This window comes from Columba livia, chromosome 21 (assembly GCF_036013475.1).
Source record: "Columba livia isolate bColLiv1 breed racing homer chromosome 21, bColLiv1.pat.W.v2, whole genome shotgun sequence".
In the NCBI taxonomy this organism is placed as follows: domain Eukaryota; kingdom Metazoa; phylum Chordata; class Aves; order Columbiformes; family Columbidae; genus Columba; species Columba livia.
Window position 1 is genome coordinate 1,712,746 of NC_088622.1, and position 19,140 is coordinate 1,731,885.

The window sequence follows — 19,140 nt, forward strand, 5'->3', positions numbered from 1 at the left end:
AGATCTGGTGACGTGTAGAGCGGGAGCTTCCATTGGTTCGGTACAGCGGGATTTGTTCCCAATGTTTTCCTCTTCCATTGGCGAATACCAATAAAACCCACAATGAGTAGCTTTGGATTTAGCTGGATTAAGCTCCTGCTTTAACAGCAAATGTGCAGCTGGGTGTCTGAACCAGCTGCTTTGATGATTGTCTGTGTCCAGGATTAGCGTGACTGGGCAAAAACTGAGGCACTTTAGTTCAGAGCAGGCCGAAGGTGTTCAATGCGGATCGCGATGGGATTGCGTATGGGGGAAACCTTCACAGGTTCAGCCCAGCAGCTCTTGTCTACACAACTATTTCCTTCAAGAGCTTGTGAAAAAGAACAGGCAGATTTCCCCAGGAACTTAAAACCATAGCCAGTAAGAACATGACTCTGTGAAAATACAAAGGTTCTCCGAGACATAACAATACATTTCTGCTTTGGGGGAGATAAATGTTTGAATGTACTCACACCTTTTCCCCCTTGTAATGCCGCAGTTGTTTCTGGCAGCCCCTCGCTGTGAAGATAGAAGGGGCACAGCACAATCGCGCTTTGCCCAGCTCATTCTGACCGGCCCTTCTGCAAGACCGAAGCCTGCGCTTACTGATCCTGCTCTGGGTAAGACCTGCTGCGTGTCTGCTCGTTTTAGGAAAGGATTGAATACGCTTCGTTGTGTTTCTCCGTTTCAGCAGCAGTTGGTGGTCACTTGGTGCAATGAAGTCAGAGGCAGCAGCTGCTGCTCTGGCGCTTTCTCGTGGTGGTGTCAGCTGTGTGCCGGCTGCCCGCACCTTTAACCTCTTCCTGCCGCCACTGGCCTCTCTATAAAATAGATTCGTTTCACGTGCAGAAGACTAGGATGAGAGAAATTTAAAAAATATAGAAGTTTGGAGATGATCCTTGTAAATATCCATAGTAAGCCGCAATAAGCTGTTTTAACTACTTTTTGCAGTGTACGAGCACCTGCAAGTTAGAGAGATATCTAGAGAGGAACGTGACGGCGATGTTCACAGCACACGTGGATCGCAGTTCCATGCTGTTGGTATGAGAAATAACTATCTCAGGTTTAAATTGGATATTAGGAAAAACTTCCCGGGAAGGGCTGTGGGGCACTGGAACAGGCTGCCCAGGGCTGTGCTGGAGGTGCCATCCTGGAGGGCTGGACAGACGGACATGAGGTTCTCAGGGACAGGGGTAGTGCTGGACTTGGTTAACAGTTGGACTCGATGATCTTCAAGGTCTTTTCCAAACAAACTGATTCTATGTGCAAACTGTGGTTATACTTTATTAAAAAATAGCTAAAGGTTCCAATCAATAAAATACCAAACTTTTAAATTACAATATTGCAACAGTTTTAAAATTACAATATTGTAACAGGCTTATTGTAACAGTTACCCTTGTGTACGAGATGGCACGTAGGTTAGAAACACTGGAGGAAGGCAGGAGATGACATTGCCAAGTGCTCACGTGTAGCTGGGCTTGAAAAACCAACCAACAATAAAATAATTGAAATATTCTGCAGTCGGAGGAGGAACAAGAGCCCCGCTCACTGTGCTGGGGTTGAGCCTCCCACGGCCGTAGCATCAGGGAATACAGCTGCCACCAGAACAACGCCAGGGCTTGGGCTGAGATGTGGTGGTAGGGCACCCCAGTCCTAGACTCAGTAATACAAGACGGGTGTGCAAAGTTACTTTCATTATGTTTGTGTATATCCAGAAAAACAGCATTTATATTAACAACGTTCTCTACTCGCATGCATGTTGTGAACCTCCTGCAGTTGCAAAGCAGTGTCAGTAAAACAAGGACTGAAAGCTGCATTGTCCCGTCAGCACAACTTGCTGAATTGAGAGGATTACTGTTAATTTCCCGAGCGCACTTTGCCTTTTAGACCGTTACCAGCTGCGCTGCTGTAGTTCCCTAGCACAGCATGAACCACGAAATGGACAGACGTATTTCTGAGCAGCTTCCCCTGCTTCTGTGACACCGACCCATTATCTCACATCCTGGAAGCCAGTACTTGATCAGAACTTCCCCAGTGACCATTTCACGCTGTAAGAGCTGCAGATAGAGCACAAGCGAGATGCTCAGGAGTCGATCCTTCCATAGGAAGAAAACACTGTGGGAAGAAAGAAAGATCAGTCAATGCTTGGAATGTCCTTCATGGAAAAGGAGGTTTGGGTAGCTGAAAATTAATGGCTTTCTAGGTCCTTTCATTCTGTCTCTCTTAGTTATCATGAAGCAGTCACACAGCATGATGAAGAAGAAGAATGATGTATACAGGAGGTACTTTCTCATACTGTTTTCCTGGGTACTTAATTGTGACTGTGATACAATAGGCTACAACCCTCATAGTTCAGTTAATCTAAGTACTCACTTCTTTCTCTCAGCCCCTGTCCAAAGCTGCGGTAGACGTGGATCAGCGCCCAAAACAAAACAGATTTTATTGCAACAGAAATGCAAGAGCCAGTGATGAAAGCAGCTTCCAGAGTGTAAGAATTCCCTTTGCCCCACTCCCTTATCACCTGCAGGGAAATGGAGACATGCGGCAATGAACACCGAGCGCCACAACAACCGAAGCCATACAATGCAATCAACTGCTACATTTCTGAAAGCAGTCAGGAGATAGTAACCGGGGGAAAGAAACCTGGCAACCTTTCAACTGCCTTACTGTCCCAGTTACAGGACTCCGGCTGCACGCTGACTTGAGCCAAATGCATTCTACCTTCTGGTTTTTGCCATGCAAAATCATGAGGAAACTGAGCTATTTTCAAGTTATCATTTTACTCTTATATCAGGAGCCACCACCTGCACTTTTCTTCCTAACGGCGATACCAAGAACGGTTAAGCCACTCAAGACGGTGTGTGGTCCTTCTGTGTCTGCCAGATCAAACAGGGCTGTGAATAACTGGAAGAGCCTGATTTGGCTGCATACTTTAAAAAATAAAGCCCCAAGGACATGGATGACTGCGGCCACTCGACTTTTATCAGTATCTGGAGACCATGTGAAGTATGGGAAACATGAGCTGCTATCAGCATTCGAGCCCTTCCCGTGATGAACCATCTGCTTTGCGTTTCTTCTTCCTGCCCTCCTTTCACACACGTGTTGTGGGAGGTGTCGGGGTGCCCCGGTGATAAGTATTTTATCACCATTATAATGCCAAAAGAATGCCTAGCGCTGGAGTTTGTTGGGCTTGCGCTGCCTCTTGTTGTGGCTACATCAGGATCAACAGCTGGGGGTGCTGCCTAAGAAATTCTTTGAAATATCGTGACTTGAGGCCCTGCAGATGGTCAAATGCGTTGGCACCACCCGACTCCTCGCGAAGGAGGGGAGGCGTTTGTGGGGAGCTGTGTGTCTTGTACAGGAAGATCTTGTTGCATCTTTCCCTAACCGTTCTGCCAGTTGCAGAGGCTGCCAGGGCCCCTCCCTCTAACTAATCAGCTGAAGAGCGATTTGACATGGTTGGTGTCTGAAAAGTTGATCCCGAAGAGGCAGGACGTACCTGCTGCCCTCACTGATTCTGACAGGAGCTGCAATGCTGGGGTACGCTCAGGAATGGGGCACCACACTTTGGATCCAGTAATGAGGAGGAATCCCACAGCCTTGCTCCCCATTACCAAGGAAGTAAGTTGGATGAATTACCGTGTAGAGCAGGTAGATGAGATAAGCGACTTCAGGTACATTCAGACTCAGAAAAATCCACACTAGAGGCTTCAGTTCTTTTAAAATCTGTAAAATAAGATGAGAAATACAGCTTTATAACTTGCTGCTATACTGTAAAGGCTCTATATAGCCGGTTTTTCAATAGCGTTTCAAGTGTGCATCTAGGCTGATGTACTTTTGGATGCATTCAGATTGTTTTCTAACGAATTAACGTTTCCATAGCTAACAGACTGAAAGTGCTCTGTGACTTTTTTCTCCACCTTTGTTTCTATTACACAGAAGTCAAGTCACTGAGAACAAAAACGGGGGAGAGTCAAGAGGATTTAACTGTCGGAAAAACTTAATTTCACAATGAATCTTGAGACTTGGGAAAGAAGAAACGGTGGAGGGGGGCAGGAACTTTGAGCAGCCCTGAGCTGGAAGGGCAGGTCTGCGCAAACAAAAAGAGCTGAGTCACTGGCAACGACAACAGCGACTGTGCCAATGCTGGGATAAGATTTGATGCATCTAATCAACCGCAAGTTCCCCCGCAAGCCAATCCTGACCCTTCTGCAATGGTCGATATATGAACCTCTACAGAAGCACTAAGGGAATTGTCTCTCCCCTAAGGGAGTTTGTCTGTCCTCTGCCACCTCTACTGTTGTCTCCATTTTCTGTGGTACAGCATAGTGCTCCTCTTAGGATAAGACCAAAAGGGAAACAAGAGAAGGGGCAAAGAATTAGTCATTAATGAGAGAAAAGGGAGAAGATAAATCACGGAGACAGGAACAATAAATCCACTAACGTTTCCCTACTGCTGCATCATCCGCAGGAAGCGAATCGTGAAAAACGTGTCTGAGCGTCACACTTACCGCGGTGATGCTGATGGTCACCTTCAGGCAGGCCCAAACTACCCCCGTTGCCGAGATGATGTTATGGAGAAGGGTGATCTCGTGCAGGCTGATCAGCAGGACGCACAGGCAGAGCTGAAACAGGCAAGGATTGCGTGAAATTATTAGTTTGAGACCATACAGCCCATCAAAAAATATAAACTCCCAGCAACAGTAAGTTGGGCACAGGTTTAAAGGCTACAATTTTTCCTCAAAAACTGGCAGACTGCATGAAACAAGACACAAGGACAGACGTACTTCCCTGGATGGGATATCAGCAACAACGGAGAGCAGGGAAGGCAGTAAGATGCATTCCACATCAAGCACGAGCTAATACAACGGTAAAGCGAGAAGGAAGGGCGGCGCGCAGAGCTGCAGCCTCCTTAAAACACACCTTGGGTTCTCTTCACTTCCTCGGGGGGACAGAGTTCTGTACCTGTGCCTGAAGATCAAAGGTCAGCATGGAAAAGCAGAGGTTGACCATGAAGTACTGGGACTGCAGGCTCTCCAGCGCACCCCCCACACGAAAGGCCATCATGCTTTGACTCTGAATGAGGACGATGGCGCAGATCACGTCGAAGGAGCCAACCAAGAGGATCAGGATGAAGCGGGCCTGGTGGGAAACAAAGGAGGATGTGACTGGCCGTGTCGAAACAGGGACAGTCTTTAACCTTCCACCTAACTGGAAATAAAAGGCTAAAGGAGTAAGGAGAACCAGGCTGCCTAGTAACAGCATTTTAAATGAACCTTCGCACTCCCTGTAATATCGTGATGACTTTTAGCACAGTTTTGTTTGAGGCTTTATCGTGCAGTTTAAAAAACAGCTTTCTGCGGCACGGACTGGCTCTAACCTTCCGTACGGCATAAACCAACCGCTAAGAACCTTTCCGTTGATTTCAGCGGGGACAGGGGGTTATTCTAATTGCTGTACTTAAATTTCAGAAAACCAGGCTCTACTTTGAGGTTCTTGTTTAATATATAAACTGATGACGGGGATGCAGACCTTAAAACGATTGGCATCTCTTACCTGTTCCTTATTGACCCAAACAACCCCGTTTTCTCTAAATAAGTATGTTCAACTCAATGTAAAATTGATACGTAAATTGAACAGGCAAATTGTGCTTTGCTGCCTATTCGTAGCTCGGCTGCCATCTCTTCTATTGCAGAACAGCTTTTGGATGCCTTCACAGCAAGGAACCTCCTTCTCACATTTGTGATAAACTGCAAAAAGGGACTTCTGAGCAGCACGGCAAGCGGAAGTTTAACTACCAATCTTAGTAACGCTCAGAATACAATCCTTGTTTTACGTTTTATTGTTACGAAATGCAAACAAGAGGCTCTGGAATCCCCTGGCACTTTGTATCCTTTTGTTTCCTTGCCGCTCTCTTAAAAAAGTGGGGCTAATGGCTGTGTCCTTGCACATAGGCTTGAGATTCCAGTTCTGGAGGAGACTAACCAGGAGTTTTGGCTTTTGCTCAGCGGAGAGAACCGTGAAGTTGACGACGGAACGAAACATCACGAGCAAGATGGAAAGCACAAAGACGATGAGCTCCTGGCGATTCTCCTGCAGGATTCCTCTGGTCACGTAGTACACGCAGAACACTGGGAGGGAGAAGGAAAGGTGAGTTAGCAGCTGAACTCCGACTGCACATGGTGCGGTTTTTCAACATGCTTGACCTGATGGCAAAGTGGAAGAATCAAGACCACGTGATTTAGGCTTCTTAGTCAAGAACTTTATCACCACAGTTAGATATCCCCATTGAGCTCTAAGATCTGTTTTGACAAAGATTAAATAAGGAAAAGACTTTCATAAAACCAGGAATCGGTGCTTTGTTCTTATATAGGATGCTCCTGCAAACACTAGTTAATTTTTACCATAGCTAAAGCGATAATAGATTTCTTTTTCCAGAGAGCTACTTCCTGGATTGCACACCAATAAATAACCTAGTTTGGGTAGTTGGGGCACGGGGACAAAGTGTCACACAAGTTTTCAAAGTAACATAATAACTTCAGTCTCTCTAAACAAACCTTGCGAATGAACTTCCTTTTTCCCTTTTATTAGCAGCCAAATGACAAAGTGAAGCATGCAAATTTTTTGCACACTTATGACCTCGGGAAGACCTGGAAGATTAAGACAGTACTTCCTTGTTTTGCAAATTCAGCTGCTAAATCAGAAGTGGTCTCTAAAGATAATTAGAAAACAAGCTTTTTTCTGAGCATTAAGATTTTTGCAGAGATAGTGTATGCACAGTGTATTCACGCTGTTCACTGATCAATGTGTTCTGGATGACACCACATCTATTACTGAGCCTTTCTCTAAAATACTACGGGAAAAGCAACAATGGTGTCCTGGTTTTGCTAAAAACAAGTTTCTCTTTTAGTGAATTTGCCTGTCAGCTAAAGCTTCATATTAACTGCATTTTCCTGGAGAACCAGACACATGTTTTGGTAAACCTAGCAATGGAATGCAAACTTATTGATAAACATGGATGGACATCTCGCGAGAGGGGCGACGAGAAACAAGTGACCAAGAAACTGACCAACGGTGTATAACATACCATTCACGTGAATACTGCATATAAAAGCGCGAGATCACGAGGATCTCGTCCCTTTTGCTCCCTTTTTTCCCTTCTGCTTATGGCCGACATTAGGAGAGGACCTTGCTAGTCGTCCCTGCGAACTGAGGCCTAGTGAGAGACTGAATCCAGCTCCGGTTGGCTGCAGAGTCCAGTCCAGGACTTCGGGTGCCGGCTCTGCAGTTGCTGAGACTTTCAAGATTGATTTTGTATATTTTGTATTATTTTCTCTATTCTTATTAGTAGCATTAGTAAAACATTGTTCATTTTTCCAACTCTCTTCTCTCTGTCCTTCTTTCCCTCCCGATCGCCTGTCCTGAGTGGGAAGGGGGGAGAGGGAGGGGGCAAAAAGGGGGAAGTGGGGGGGAGAGGGGGGTAACAATACATCTGCCAGGGTTTTATTGTCACCCCGCAATCTAAACCCTTGACAAATGGCAATAGCATCTAGCTTGTTAGTGCTAAACTAGAAGAAGATTCTATGTGTAATACATTGGGTGAAACGGAGTAAATAAGAAACTTCAGTTGCTGCTTAATTACTACTTTAGGAAAAGAAATGTAAAATACAGATGACAAGTTCCTCACCAACTCCAATTAACTGAATAAGAGAAATGGTGAAATCTTCCTCGGTCTGTCGAACGAGTGTCTCTATGGTGAGCCCTATGACGCTCAGCAGAGACAAAATAGTGACGCAGAAGTAGATCTTCACGGGAAACGACAGCTCTGAGCAAGGCTTTATCTGTAACGGAAGGAAAGTTTTAAACACGTAATGCAGCACAAACTAGCTGCTGTTCCTAAGAAACGCAACAGGCAAAGTGACACAGGCTTTGCCTTGGAAGAGAAACTCCCTGCAACTTAACTTGAAACTCCAAAACTGCAGAGGAATGGAGAACTCGAACTTTATTTCATGATTAATCTCAGCCTAAGTTGTTCTGTTTTATACCTACAGGCTGCTTTCTGCTTTTCTCAGTGCCCCACAATGCCAGAGGGTTATTAATTTCATCTGCTGAAATTAAGATTGCTGTTGTGACAGGTGATACGGGCATTGGCAGCGTTCAGCAGGTAACGTTGTCCCGGGACCTCATCTCATGATTTATAACATTAGAAAATGATAAAGAAAGGTTCATGCTTCTGATCAACGTGCAATGGATTTCAGTGATTTCTTTCTTTCTTTCTTTCTTTTCCCGTTCATCCCAGGCAGCCTAAATCCTGGAGATAAAGGGAAAAACCTCAAAACCAGTTCACTTTCCTGTGGTGTTGGCAGAAAGGGGAAATAACCAAGGTTCCCGGAGAGGCAGACGGAGGCAGAGAGTCACCTGGAGGTTGGGCCGAGCCACGGCACCCCTACCACAGCTTTTGTTGTTAATTACAGGGACTGGTAACGTTACTCGCCAGTTCTGCGTATGACAGGTGACGAATTGCATATTTGAAACCACGCTTTTATTTAAGGAAAACCCACGGGGCTCCCGGGGCGGCGGCGCCACTGGTGTCGACGCGGGGGGTACTCACGGGGCCGCAGGGCGTGGGGATGAGCTGCCGGTGCCGGGGGGTGAGGTTGGGCAGCGGGGGGGCTGCGGCGCCGCTGCAGGGAGAGAAAACGGGAGATAAAGGGAGAAAACGAGAGAAAAACGGAGAAACCGGGGAAACGGCACCGGCTGCGCGCCGGGATCGGGCCCAGCGCCGCCCGCCCGGGCGGTACCAACCGGAGGGCGGATGCGGGGGACCCACCCAAGCCCCGCCCCTCCCCAGTCCACACGCCCCGAGTAACGAGGCGGGGGAGCGCAGGGAGCCACCCCCGCCCAGCGTTTGGTTCCGCCCGCCGTTCCCGCCGCTACCTGTGGTCCGCGCCCTCCATGGCCGCTCCGCCGTCCCCGCCGGTCACGGTAACGGTACCTACATGGCTGCGGCGGGTTCGGGGCAGCGCCCGCACTTCCGGGGCAGAGCGGGACGTCACTTCCCAACCCCGGGCGGGAGGTGCCCCCGGAGGGCGGCGGGGCCGCCGCGCTGCCTCCCGGCCCGCCTGTCTCTGTGAAATGGCCTCCCATTGTCCGCCCGCCGGGACCGGGAGGCGGGCGGAGCGCGGGCCCTTCCCCGCGGACGCCTCGCCGAAGGGCCGCCCGGGGGCTGTCGCCTGAGCGGGGCTGGTTCCCGGAGCGGCTCCTGCCCACCCGCCCGCAGCCGCTCCGGGGCGGTGCGCGGGCCGGTCCCGCCTCCCCTGCCCCGCTCGGCGGCTCCGCTCCGGGAAGGGGCGGTCGGAGCCCCGAGGGCCGCAGCCCGAGGAGCCGGAGCCCGGTGTGAGCGGAGCCAGGTGCGGGCCGGGGGCGCTGAGCGGAGCTCGGGTTGGTGGTGGAGGGGCAGCTGGAGGTGCTGGCGCAGCTGCGGCGGTGCCGGGGTGGGAGAGGTCTGTGGTACCCGCTGCTGCGAGCACGGCGCTCCCGAAACGTCCTGGAGCCGGCGAGCCGGGCGGACAGGCCGTGGGGCAGCCCCGCTGCCCTGAGCTCGCCGTGGGGAGGAGGCAGCTCTGGATCCTCGTCCTGTGTTTGGGTGCTCGCTCAGCTCTGGATGCACATCCCATGTTCAGGTGCTGGGTCAGCTCTGGGTGCACATCCCGTGTTCAGGTGCTGGGTCAGCTCTGGGTGCACATCCCGTGTTCAGGTGCTCGGTCAGCTCTCGATCCACATCCCGTGTTCAGGTGCTCGGTCAGCTCTCGATCCACATCCCATGTTCAGGTGCTCGGTCAGCTCTGGATGCACATCCCGTGTTCAGGTGCTCGCTCAGGTCTGCAGCCGCATCCTACGTTTGGATGCTCAGTCAGGTCTGGATCCGCATCCCATTGTTGAGATGCTTGCTCAGGTCTGCAGACGCATCCTGTGTTTGGATGTTCAGTCAGGTCTGGATCCTCATCCCGTGTTTGGATGCTCGCTCAGCTCTGGATCCACATCCCATGTTCAGATGCTCAGTCATGTCTGGATCCGCATCCTGTGTTCGGATGCTCACTCAGCCCCCAGGTGCTGCAGGCTCTGCAAAAACACATGCTAGATTTGCTTGGTAGCTGAGTCTGAATGAGACGAGGGAAGATTTAAGGGCTGGGTGACTAGAAAATGCAGCTGAAGTGCAAGAAAGTGCTAAGCTATTTCAGTCTGAGCATCTCTGTATGGGACGTGTCAATAGTTTTGCGATTGTACTTGCGGTCTGTGTTTATAAACATCTTGGATGCCCTTGTGATCATTTAGCAAAACAGTGCTTATATTTACAGCTGGCTTGGGAGGCCGAATTCTGTGGTTAGTTGTGTTGGCAGCAACGTTTGGATGACCTGTGTTGCGTAATATTGTAGTAGATGAAGAGATCACACACACGCACCTGTTTTTTCGCTGTTGGATTATTAGCCTTAGTTTCTCTTGTAACTTTTTTGAGCTTTTATTTTTTTTCCTGTGAGCTGTAAAGCTGATTTTATCGAGTTCTCTGTGGGTATTGTCAAAAGTAGTACAGGTGCTAAGAAGCAGTCAGAAAAACTGCAGCAATGGCTTTTTGCCTTCGCTGTTATATGGCTGTTATGTTATCATTCCAAAGTCCAGAGCGCTTCATTTGAGACAAACAAATGGAATAAGAAACTGCTGGTGTCATATGTGGAGCGGCGGCTGTCAGAATCTGCTGTAGCTGTTTAAGAAATACTCGAAGCTTCTGACCAAAAGCCATCAGGGTATCCTCCCTTTTATCCTTTTGACTTCAGTGCGGAATGTTGTATTTTCTTTGGATATTGTTTCTTGTGAAATAACTAATGCAAAAATGCGGGGGGTGTATTCTTGTTAACTTATGTTGCTTCTGCATTTTGTTTTTCGCAAAACTCGATGTTTCTTTTTTTCGGACACCTGTATGTAGAAAATAATCTATGTGGACAAACTGCTTTTGAGGTTAAACTGTACGAGTGTGAATTAAATGTAGATGATGTCTATGGGTTAAGAGTAGGTGATGTGTGCTGGTCCTGGTGTGGATTAAGGGTCACCTCTTCCCTGCAGCCTTAAAATTTCAGGGAGGAGCAGTTTCCTGGGTTTGATCTATTGCACGTCCACGAAAACATGTGTCGTAGTTGGAGCGAAGAGGGTTACAAGTAGTTAAAAGTTGGAGAAGATACAAGGAAGAGTGTAAAAGGCGCCACGTGCTGTTTGTTCTTTTGAGCTGGGAGACTGAACATCTGTGTGTGATCCAAAAGAAACAGTCGAGCAGCAGCTGCCACGTTTTCATCTGTTGGTAAACATCAGTGCGGGTGGGTCTGGAGTGGGGAGACACGATGAGTTCCAGGTGGAGAACTCGTCCAGCCCAGCTCAGCCTTCCCAGTTGATGTGGGACAGCAGGTCAGTAATTTAGGGAGCAGTTTTGTTCTTATTTGCTGTTCTGCTTCCTGCCGTGTGTGGAATCTGTTGATAACAAATACGGTGTCACGGTGCTGCTGAGCGCGGGAGCTTCCTTGTGCTTAGTTGCTTTTGTTTTCAATCAGATACTATAAACAGAACAAGTAACAAAGTTATGATTGTAGAGGAGTATTTTTGTTAAGACTTGCAAAAGGAGGAGGAGTCAAGAATCCATTCTTCTTAACAAATTCTTGTTCATCCAGCAAACGGGATTCTGGATAAAGACGTGATTTCCCCTGGTGTTTGTTCATTGAGGAGCAGAAGAGGTCCTGTTCGTCATGTCATTATCATCTGATTAATCATTTTCTTTTGCTCATAAAACACGGATTACAGAATAGAAAGCAATAAATCCAATAGTGTGTTTTAATGTCGCAGATAAACCGCGATTACAGTCCCTGATTACAGATTGCTCAGTTGGACTCCAGCTGATAACAGGTCAGTTAGTCCTAAGGGTAGGTTTTCTGTGTTGTGAAGGTTTCTCTGTTGAGTGGTTATAATACTTTAGACTGAGATAAAAGAAAATGTAAGAATCTTGAAGGGGCGTGAATTAGACTTGAAAAGGCTGTGTTGACACGCTTTAGAGGAGGAAAACTTAAAACCAAGTCAAGTCTTGTGTGTGCGTGTGTGCTATTTGAGAATTAAGAGTCTCCCTTATCTAAATCCTTAGTCCTTGGTATTGTGATAATTAGTGCAAAATCCAGTCCGAAGGACAAGGCACAGAGTCTCTTTATCTTTCATGAACTGCAGGTGAAAGGTGGTATCCTTGCTGCATGTGGGATTGAAAATGTCATTAAGTTCAAAACTACATGCTTTTTTCCTTCTTTTTTCATTCTTAGGGAGAAAAAAGATGGAATAGAAGACGTGAAGAAGCATGAGACGTTTCTTTTTGTGCAAGACGTTATTTGGAGGACCAAGGAGACGTTTTCAGGCCATGGGAGATGAAAGACCAATCACATGATGGTTTTGTTTCTTTGAAGTGCTGTTCTGTGCCAAGTCAATGCTGGTTTGTATTAAGGACCAATCTTAATCTCCGAATGTCAGCATGTCGACTGTGACAAGCGCTCAGGCACCGGAGGAGCCCGATCCTCCCACCCTGGAAGAGAAGCCGAAGGAAAAATCACTATTTCATTTCAGTTCACTCTTTGCTAACAGGAGCGAAAAATTTGTGATAGCAAGGAGTGACAGTGTGCCGGAGGAGAACGTTCTGAAGATAACCATCACGGAGACAACGGTCATCGAGTCGGACCTGGGCATCTGGAATTCATATGCTCTCATCTACCTCACTTTGTGGTTTTTCTTCAGCTTTTGCACTCTTTTTCTTAACAAATACATCCTTTCTTTACTGGAGGGAGAGCCCAGCATGCTCGGTAGCCCCACCTTTCTTTTACACTTTAATTGCATTGAGATACTTGACAATGCCAGATCCTCCTGTATAAAGCTGAGGGACAAAATGGTTCAGCTGAAGTGAAAAAGACCTAGTTAGGAGATATGGGGTGGATTTGGAACTCGGGAGTTGTGATCTTGGCCTGTAAAGGGGTTTCTGACACGGTCCTTTGCTCCACTCACTAAAATACAGTATTGCTGTGAAACTTGGTTCACAGGGGAGACATGAAGCAGTGCTTGAGAACTAAGAGCTGGAAAGAAAAATGGGGTTTTTGTTCGTTTTCTGTGTTGGAGGGTATTGTGCGTTTTGGGCTTTTGTGAGAGTTCATAAAATTAGCAGTAATTGCCGTGCTTCTTAACTGCTAAAAGTGCTACACATAACTTCAAGAAATTCTCTTATGTTGCTTGATTTAAGTTCCCATCATCTTCTGATTTTTTCCCCTCTCATCTTTCCTCAGGTGCTGTTCAAATGCTTTCAACCACCTTCATCGGCTGTATAAAAATGTTTGTTCCGTGCTGCTTGTATCAACACAAAACACGCATCTCGTATCCACCCAATTTCATCATGATAATGCTGTTTGTTGGATTGATGAGGTAAACGGTTAAATATTTCCTAGAGATTGATCTGGTTGCTTCGTCGCGTTGTTCTGAGCAGAATCCGGATTTTGACGGCTCTTTTCCTTTCCAATCTGGATTGGAAAATGTTTGGAGTGTTCACCTTCCCACCCCGCAAAAAATCCCAGGATCATTTTATTTTGCTTTCCTATTGCTAAATGCTACGTTCCTTTTTCCAGGTGTCAGGGCTTTTGCTGGCTTGGCTTCCCATCACATTTAGCTGCTTTCAGAACACGCTTCTCTTTCCATTCCCTTTTTTCTGTCCTCTTTTGAGGATGATGTTCAGTGGACCAGTATTTATTGTGCTGTTGCTGTGTTCCCTCCCCTTTTCTAGCAGTTTGCCTCCAAAGTCATACAGGCTATTAATATTTATCTTTTAAAAAGTAAATGTTTGCTGTGTGCTGGGATAGTATCAGTTTGTGGTCGAGCAGACAATAAGAATACGTGGTTTGGTTTCCTCTACGCTGCACAACTGATAAAAGATAACAGGATTTAAATAAATCCAGAGGAGCTTTATCATAATAACTGTGCTACCCTATTGTTTAATTTGGTGGTTTAATGTATGGTAAATATGTACTGTACCTAATTTAGGCTGAAGATAAAGTTTCCTTGTTCAATTACTGTTTGTCAGCAGAGCTGTATAAACTGTTTTCACTGGGCCTGTTGGAAACCGCTGAGGAGCAGCCATGTGCAGCTGATCGGTTACTGCAGCTCCAGTTCATAAACCTAGAGAAACTTTGGTGCAATTCTTTTTTATGCCAGAGGTCTAAGAGTAGCGCTTACAGCATTGTTTTATTTTCTGCTTAATTTCATGTGTTGTTCTGTTACAGATTTGCGACGGTAGTCTTGGGTCTTGTCAGCTTGAAAAACGTGGCAGTTTCATTTGCAGAAACTGTTAAAAGCTCCGCACCTATTTTCACTGTTATCATGTCTCGGATGATCTTAGGGGAATATACGGGTAAGTACTTCACTGCTGACCTGGGGTTGTTTTCTGTTTGGGCTACAATACTGTCGCTTGGCCGTGGGTGAGGAAGTGCAGTAATTAACTTAGATGTAAATTTTTCTCTTCAATTGCAGGGTTGTTGGTTAATCTCTCCCTCATCCCCGTTATGGGGGGACTAGCGCTGTGTACAGCTACTGAAATCAGCTTCAACATTCTAGGGTTCTCGGCAGCTTTATCTACTAACATCATGGACTGGTAAGGCATAATGATAGCTTTATGTGTAGAATAAGGGAATTTTGTTTATTGGTAGATTGGAGAAAATTGTTGCCCGTAGTTGGTTTTATATGTTATATTTAAATGTTGGTATTTAAAATGTATTTTGGACAGACGATATAGCTTTCTCTATGTATCTGCCAGCATTCATGAGGTTAAAAAATAGTACAACTCCATTAATCTAAAGGAATTAGACCCAAATCCTGTCTGTAGTGGTGTAAAGTGTAAGAAAACATATCTAAGGCAAACAGCTGGCTATCTCATGGATTGATTGATTTGTCATAGCTAAAATACAGTTAAATTGTGTTGTGTCTTTTTTTCCTAGTTTGCAAAATGTCTTTTCCAAAAAACTACTCAGTGGAGATAAATACAGATTTTCGTAAGTATTAAAAATAAGGATATCATCTAGTTTTGATAATACTGCACCATTTTATCAGGGAAAGAAAACCCCTCTGTGGTGGGTCAGTCTCACAATGCGCTCAGACTCTCAGTGTGCCCAAAGGAGTCTTTTCACAGAATAAGTGCATATTCTGCAATCATAAAACCTCCCTTGACCTTACTAGACATGCAGAAACAAACTGCAGAACTTGCTTGATTTTTAACTATGAAACACGAGCCAGGAGTAAAATCTTGTGGTAAAATATACCTGTAGCTTTATGTATGTGTTTTACCACAGGATAAAATGCGAGTTTGGCTCTTGAAAATGTGCCTGTTATCTTCAGCGCCCCCAGCCAGCACACAACGCAGAACCGTCTGCACCAGAGGTTGCTGAATTTGCTGTAAATGCAATGACGGTGCAGCTTTCTTCAGCTCGAAGAATGAGGAAGCTCTGAATCATTTTAATCAGTGTTTTTTCTCCTTTGTAGAGCCCCAGAGCTTCAGTTCTACACGAGCGCTGCTGCAGTGGTGATGCTGATTCCAGCTTGGATATTTTTCATGGTAATTTGAGTTCACTAGCACTGATTTGTGTTTTCTTTTTGACTTGCAAGCAGAATGTGCAACTAAGGTTAATCTTAAATTTTACTCTTCATTTTTAAAATCACCCTGAAATGCATTTCATCTCGTGTTTACAAGAGATCGGGAGGGGTAAAAAAGAGAAAATTTTCAAAGAAATAATTCAACATAGACGTGAGTTGACAAGTGACCCAGAAAGTCCTGAATGTGTTAAGTTTTGTTTTGCTGAAGTTAAAATGTAAAACTATATCTGCTTATAATAATAATAATGAGATGGGTGGAATATCGCTTTTAGATTTTGCTATAAACTAAGCTCTTAAAGTTCCTTTTTTTGTTGTTTAGGATGTGCCCGTGATTGGGAAAAGCGGGAGGAGCTTCAGCTACAACCAGGATGTTGTTGTACTTCTCTTAATAGATGGAGTCTTGTTCCACCTACAGAGTGTTACAGCCTATGCCTTGATGGGAAAAATTTCCCCTGTGACTTTCAGGTAAAACTCTATTTTCACATCAAGAACACTGTTTTATTTCAGTTTTTTCTTGCTCAGTATTTCTGCTCTGCTGAAGCATGGTTGTGTGTGGGACATGGGAAATCTTGCTTTGGCCTGAAGTTTTATATTCCTTTCCAGTGTTGCTAGTACTGTGAAGCACGCGCTGTCCATCTGGCTCAGTATTATCGTGTTCGGTAACAAAATCACGAGCCTCTCGGCCATCGGGACCGTTCTGGTGACGATCGGAGTTCTGCTGTACAACAAGGCGAAGCAGCATCAGCAAGAGACTATTCAGAGCCTGGCAGCTGCGGCCCCGCAGTCTGCACAGGGTACAACTGAAGATACCGAGCCACTAATTGCCAAGGATTTGGAACCGTATGATTAATACGGCTGTGTATTCTTCCAACCCCGTGGAACTCAAAGGAACTCTTCCCGAAAGTGGTTCTTTTGCAACTGTTGATGCTGCTTTGGGTCCTTTGAGCTCATGGCAGGTTGAGCCTGGGACGCGAAGCAGAGAGGAGACGATGGGAAGAATCCAGTGAGCCTGGGAAAACCAATATAGCAGAGGACCAAGTGTCATACAACGTGGTAAACGTTGGCGTTATTGTCTTGTCTTGACTGCAAATAACACACAAGCCTAAACTGGAGAAAGAACTTCAGTGTCTTGTGGGAAAACGATTCCTTTCTCCCTACCCATGGAAATAATGTGAAAAAGCGGCCACGTCGCTGTGTTGTGTGTGCCCGCAGTGGAATGAAATTGGTGCAAAACCCAAATTCCTGGTGGTTCGTTACTCGGCGTTGCCTCCATCCTCCATCCTGTGTGTGTGTTGTCGAGCTGGGAGAAGGAAAACCCCGACAAACGACTTATTTTGGATGCATTTAGTTGAAGTAAAGTATGGAAACGAGCCCGTGCCCCGAAGCAGCGCTGAGCAGCTCTTTCCGACTACAAAGCCAGGAATGAAAAGTGATTTTTCTAATAAAATTTAACATGGAAATATTACGTCCTGGTTGCGTATTGACGAGACTGAAATGCAAGTATACACACATATACATACACTGTATAAATGGAGTGCTGAATTAAATATTTGCAGTTGCTTAGAGGTAAAAAGCACTGAAAAACGTTGGTGATAAAGGCGGCAGGATCTCTGCATTTCTATAGGAAAGCATTTTCATTTCTTGCATTTTATTATATATTTTTGTTATGAGGAAATACATTTTTTTGGTATTATTTCTAAGAGTGCAACAAACGCTGCCTTTTAAAAACTCAGGGTTATCATTCTGACCTATGTACAAGTCTCTCTATCATTTCTGATATGTAAAGAATCTTGGAGGTACCTGTGACACAGATGGGAGAGAGGTCACTAAAGGGAGGAATATTAACCGTAAACAGAGGCTAATCTTTATTTCTACTGCCTTTAAGAAGTTGTTTTGGTTTTTTAAAAGTCTGTTTTGTGGTAGATCAAAGATTAAAAGTATTAGTAATTAGTGTTGGCAAAAAACCACGTGTAGCTACAAAAACATTCCAACGGACTTATTGGTAACAAATTAACAGTTAAAATAAGCTGAGTTTTAATAATTGCCGCTATTTGGAAAGGTTGTAGCATGGCATTAGAAGCATGGATAAAGTGGTCTTTGTGGTGCAGATAATTTGGGATGGAAGTTACCTGTGGAATTCCTGTAAAACTGAAGCTCGTGCGTACGCTTCCCCAGGCGAGGTGTCGCCTTGGCTCTGCTGAGCTGCTCCTGCTCCGAGCAAAAGGGTTTGATCTGAGACCATCTTGGCAACACCTGTTGAAATACCGCGTGCATGTTTTGTCTTGCGCTGGCTACAGGTTTCATTCCTGTACGCGACCGGTTGTCTGGGGCCTATTCACTGAAAATGTCAATTTTTTCATCATTGTATATATGATGTCTGGGGTTATTTTGTTTCTTCGTACTCCTGTCACTTTTACAAAAGCTGTGGACTATGTGGAGCTCTGTGGATTTTCGGTTTGGTTTTGTTTTTGGTATTTTGGGAGTTATGCTTTCGAAAATCTCGCTGTGTCTGGCACGGAAAAGTCCGGTTTGCATCATATTTTTCTACTCTTGTTGGAGGACAGAAATACAGAGGCTTTCTGGTCGCCTCGCTCCGTTCCCGTGTAGACTGAGCTTCATTTGAAAAGCCAGCAGGCTCTTTATCTTTCACATTTGTGAACCAAACACCTGCGAGTGTTTTGGACCTTGTAATTCCTAACACACGTGGAAATTCATCAGTGGCTGGTTCACCCCACCTGTGTGTGGTAGCACAATAATCCCATTTTACCAGGGGTTTGCTTTCAGTGTTGAGCTGACGTACTTTTCTATGTGACCGTTATTTTTATGGGATTAAACAACCCCCCTCTTCACTGTCGTTTGTAAGACCTTTTCTTCCTCCCGTCCGCTGTTTCTCTGCCCTCGCTCCTCTTGGGTAAAAGGGACCATTTTGTTCATGTTGAGGATTCATCGGTGGCTTTGTGTGATTCCTTCTGGAAAGTTCTCACTGAAATGCCTTAAAATGTGGATTTTTAGTGTCACAAGACTTGCGAAAGCGTCACCTGCTGCAGTTACTGCCTAAAACAACAGGCTTTCCAGCTCAATCCATGGATGGCTGATAAAATCTTCTTTCCTCTCATGTACTGCGGCGTAACCTCATTTTCCTGTCAGGAATTGCCCTTTTCACAGGGCGGGAATTTATACGGATTCTCCTTCATAGTGTGTTCGTCCTCTTGCTTGTTTAAATGTGAGAAAAACAATTCACTCGAATAATAAACTTTGTTTGTATATGTAATTAAGAATCACGCACGTGACAGTTTCTTTTTTCGCTGCGGGTTGTTTTATTGTTGAACACGCCGAGCGCGGCTGTTAATTAGTTAATTACCCTCCCATCATGTAACATAATTTAACAATTAAAAGATTTTGGTCCGGCCCCGCCTTTCC

At 45.7% G+C, this 19,140-nt stretch overlaps 2 protein-coding genes across 9 annotated transcripts; one reads left to right on the forward strand and one right to left on the reverse strand.

Annotated features, from left to right (window-relative positions):
- Nucleotides 1-1,275: 1,275 nt before the first annotated feature.
- On the reverse strand, nucleotides 1,276-9,718 carry LOC102087126 (translation initiation factor IF-2). 4 transcript variants are annotated; one of them, XM_065037407.1, is made up of 9 exons: nucleotides 8,956-9,710; nucleotides 8,630-8,702; nucleotides 7,706-7,859; nucleotides 6,004-6,149; nucleotides 4,984-5,160; nucleotides 4,530-4,643; nucleotides 3,658-3,744; nucleotides 2,392-2,539; nucleotides 1,276-2,133 (listed from the first exon to the last, which is right to left on the reverse strand). In XM_065037407.1, exons 1-9 carry the CDS (start codon nucleotides 9,693-9,695, stop codon nucleotides 2,102-2,104), a joined length of 1,671 nt encoding a protein of 556 aa, XP_064893479.1. In that variant the 5' UTR covers nucleotides 9,696-9,710; the 3' UTR covers nucleotides 1,276-2,101. The 4 variants fall into 4 exon arrangements, with proteins under 4 accessions (XP_064893479.1, XP_064893480.1, XP_064893481.1 ...); XM_065037408.1 differs by lacking the exon at nucleotides 2,392-2,539 and having other exon boundaries at nucleotides 8,956-9,718; XM_065037409.1 differs by lacking the exon at nucleotides 8,630-8,702 and having other exon boundaries at nucleotides 8,956-9,165.
- SLC35E2B (solute carrier family 35 member E2B) lies at nucleotides 8,862-19,129 on the forward strand. 5 transcript variants are annotated; one of them, XM_065037420.1, is made up of 9 exons: nucleotides 8,862-9,003; nucleotides 12,366-12,896; nucleotides 13,371-13,506; nucleotides 14,358-14,485; nucleotides 14,605-14,725; nucleotides 15,069-15,122; nucleotides 15,610-15,682; nucleotides 16,040-16,185; nucleotides 16,324-19,129. In XM_065037420.1, exons 2-9 carry the CDS (start codon nucleotides 12,572-12,574, stop codon nucleotides 16,568-16,570), a joined length of 1,230 nt encoding a protein of 409 aa, XP_064893492.1. In that variant the 5' UTR covers nucleotides 8,862-9,003; nucleotides 12,366-12,571; the 3' UTR covers nucleotides 16,571-19,129. The 5 variants fall into 5 exon arrangements, with proteins under 5 accessions (XP_064893492.1, XP_064893491.1, XP_064893493.1 ...); XM_065037419.1 differs by lacking the exon at nucleotides 8,862-9,003 and adding an exon at nucleotides 9,189-9,428; XM_065037421.1 differs by lacking the exon at nucleotides 8,862-9,003 and adding an exon at nucleotides 9,894-10,820.
- The last annotated feature ends 11 nt before the right edge of the window (nucleotides 19,130-19,140 follow it).

What these genes read in the sequence shown, in the direction of transcription:
- LOC102087126 (XM_065037407.1), bottom strand. Translation starts at nt 9,695, where the DNA reads ATGGGATGTGCATCCAGAGCTGAGCGAGCACCCAAACACAGGACGAGG. An exon ending in CCTTTGATCTTCAGGCACAG is followed by an intron (nt 4,644 to 4,983) that starts GTACAGAACTCT and finishes TGCCTGTTTCAG; the next exon opens with CTCTGCCTGTGCGTCCTGCT. An exon ending in TGACCATCAGCATCACCGCG is followed by an intron (nt 3,745 to 4,529) that starts GTAAGTGTGACG and finishes CTTATTTTACAG; the next exon opens with ATTTTAAAAGAACTGAAGCC.
- SLC35E2B (XM_065037420.1), top strand. Translation starts at nt 12,572, where the DNA reads ATGTCGACTGTGACAAGCGCTCAGGCACCGGAGGAGCCCGATCCTCCC. An exon ending in CTGTTTGTTGGATTGATGAG is followed by an intron (nt 13,507 to 14,357) that starts GTAAACGGTTAA and finishes GTTCTGTTACAG; the next exon opens with ATTTGCGACGGTAGTCTTGG. An exon ending in ATTTCCCCTGTGACTTTCAG is followed by an intron (nt 16,186 to 16,323) that starts GTAAAACTCTAT and finishes ATTCCTTTCCAG; the next exon opens with TGTTGCTAGTACTGTGAAGC.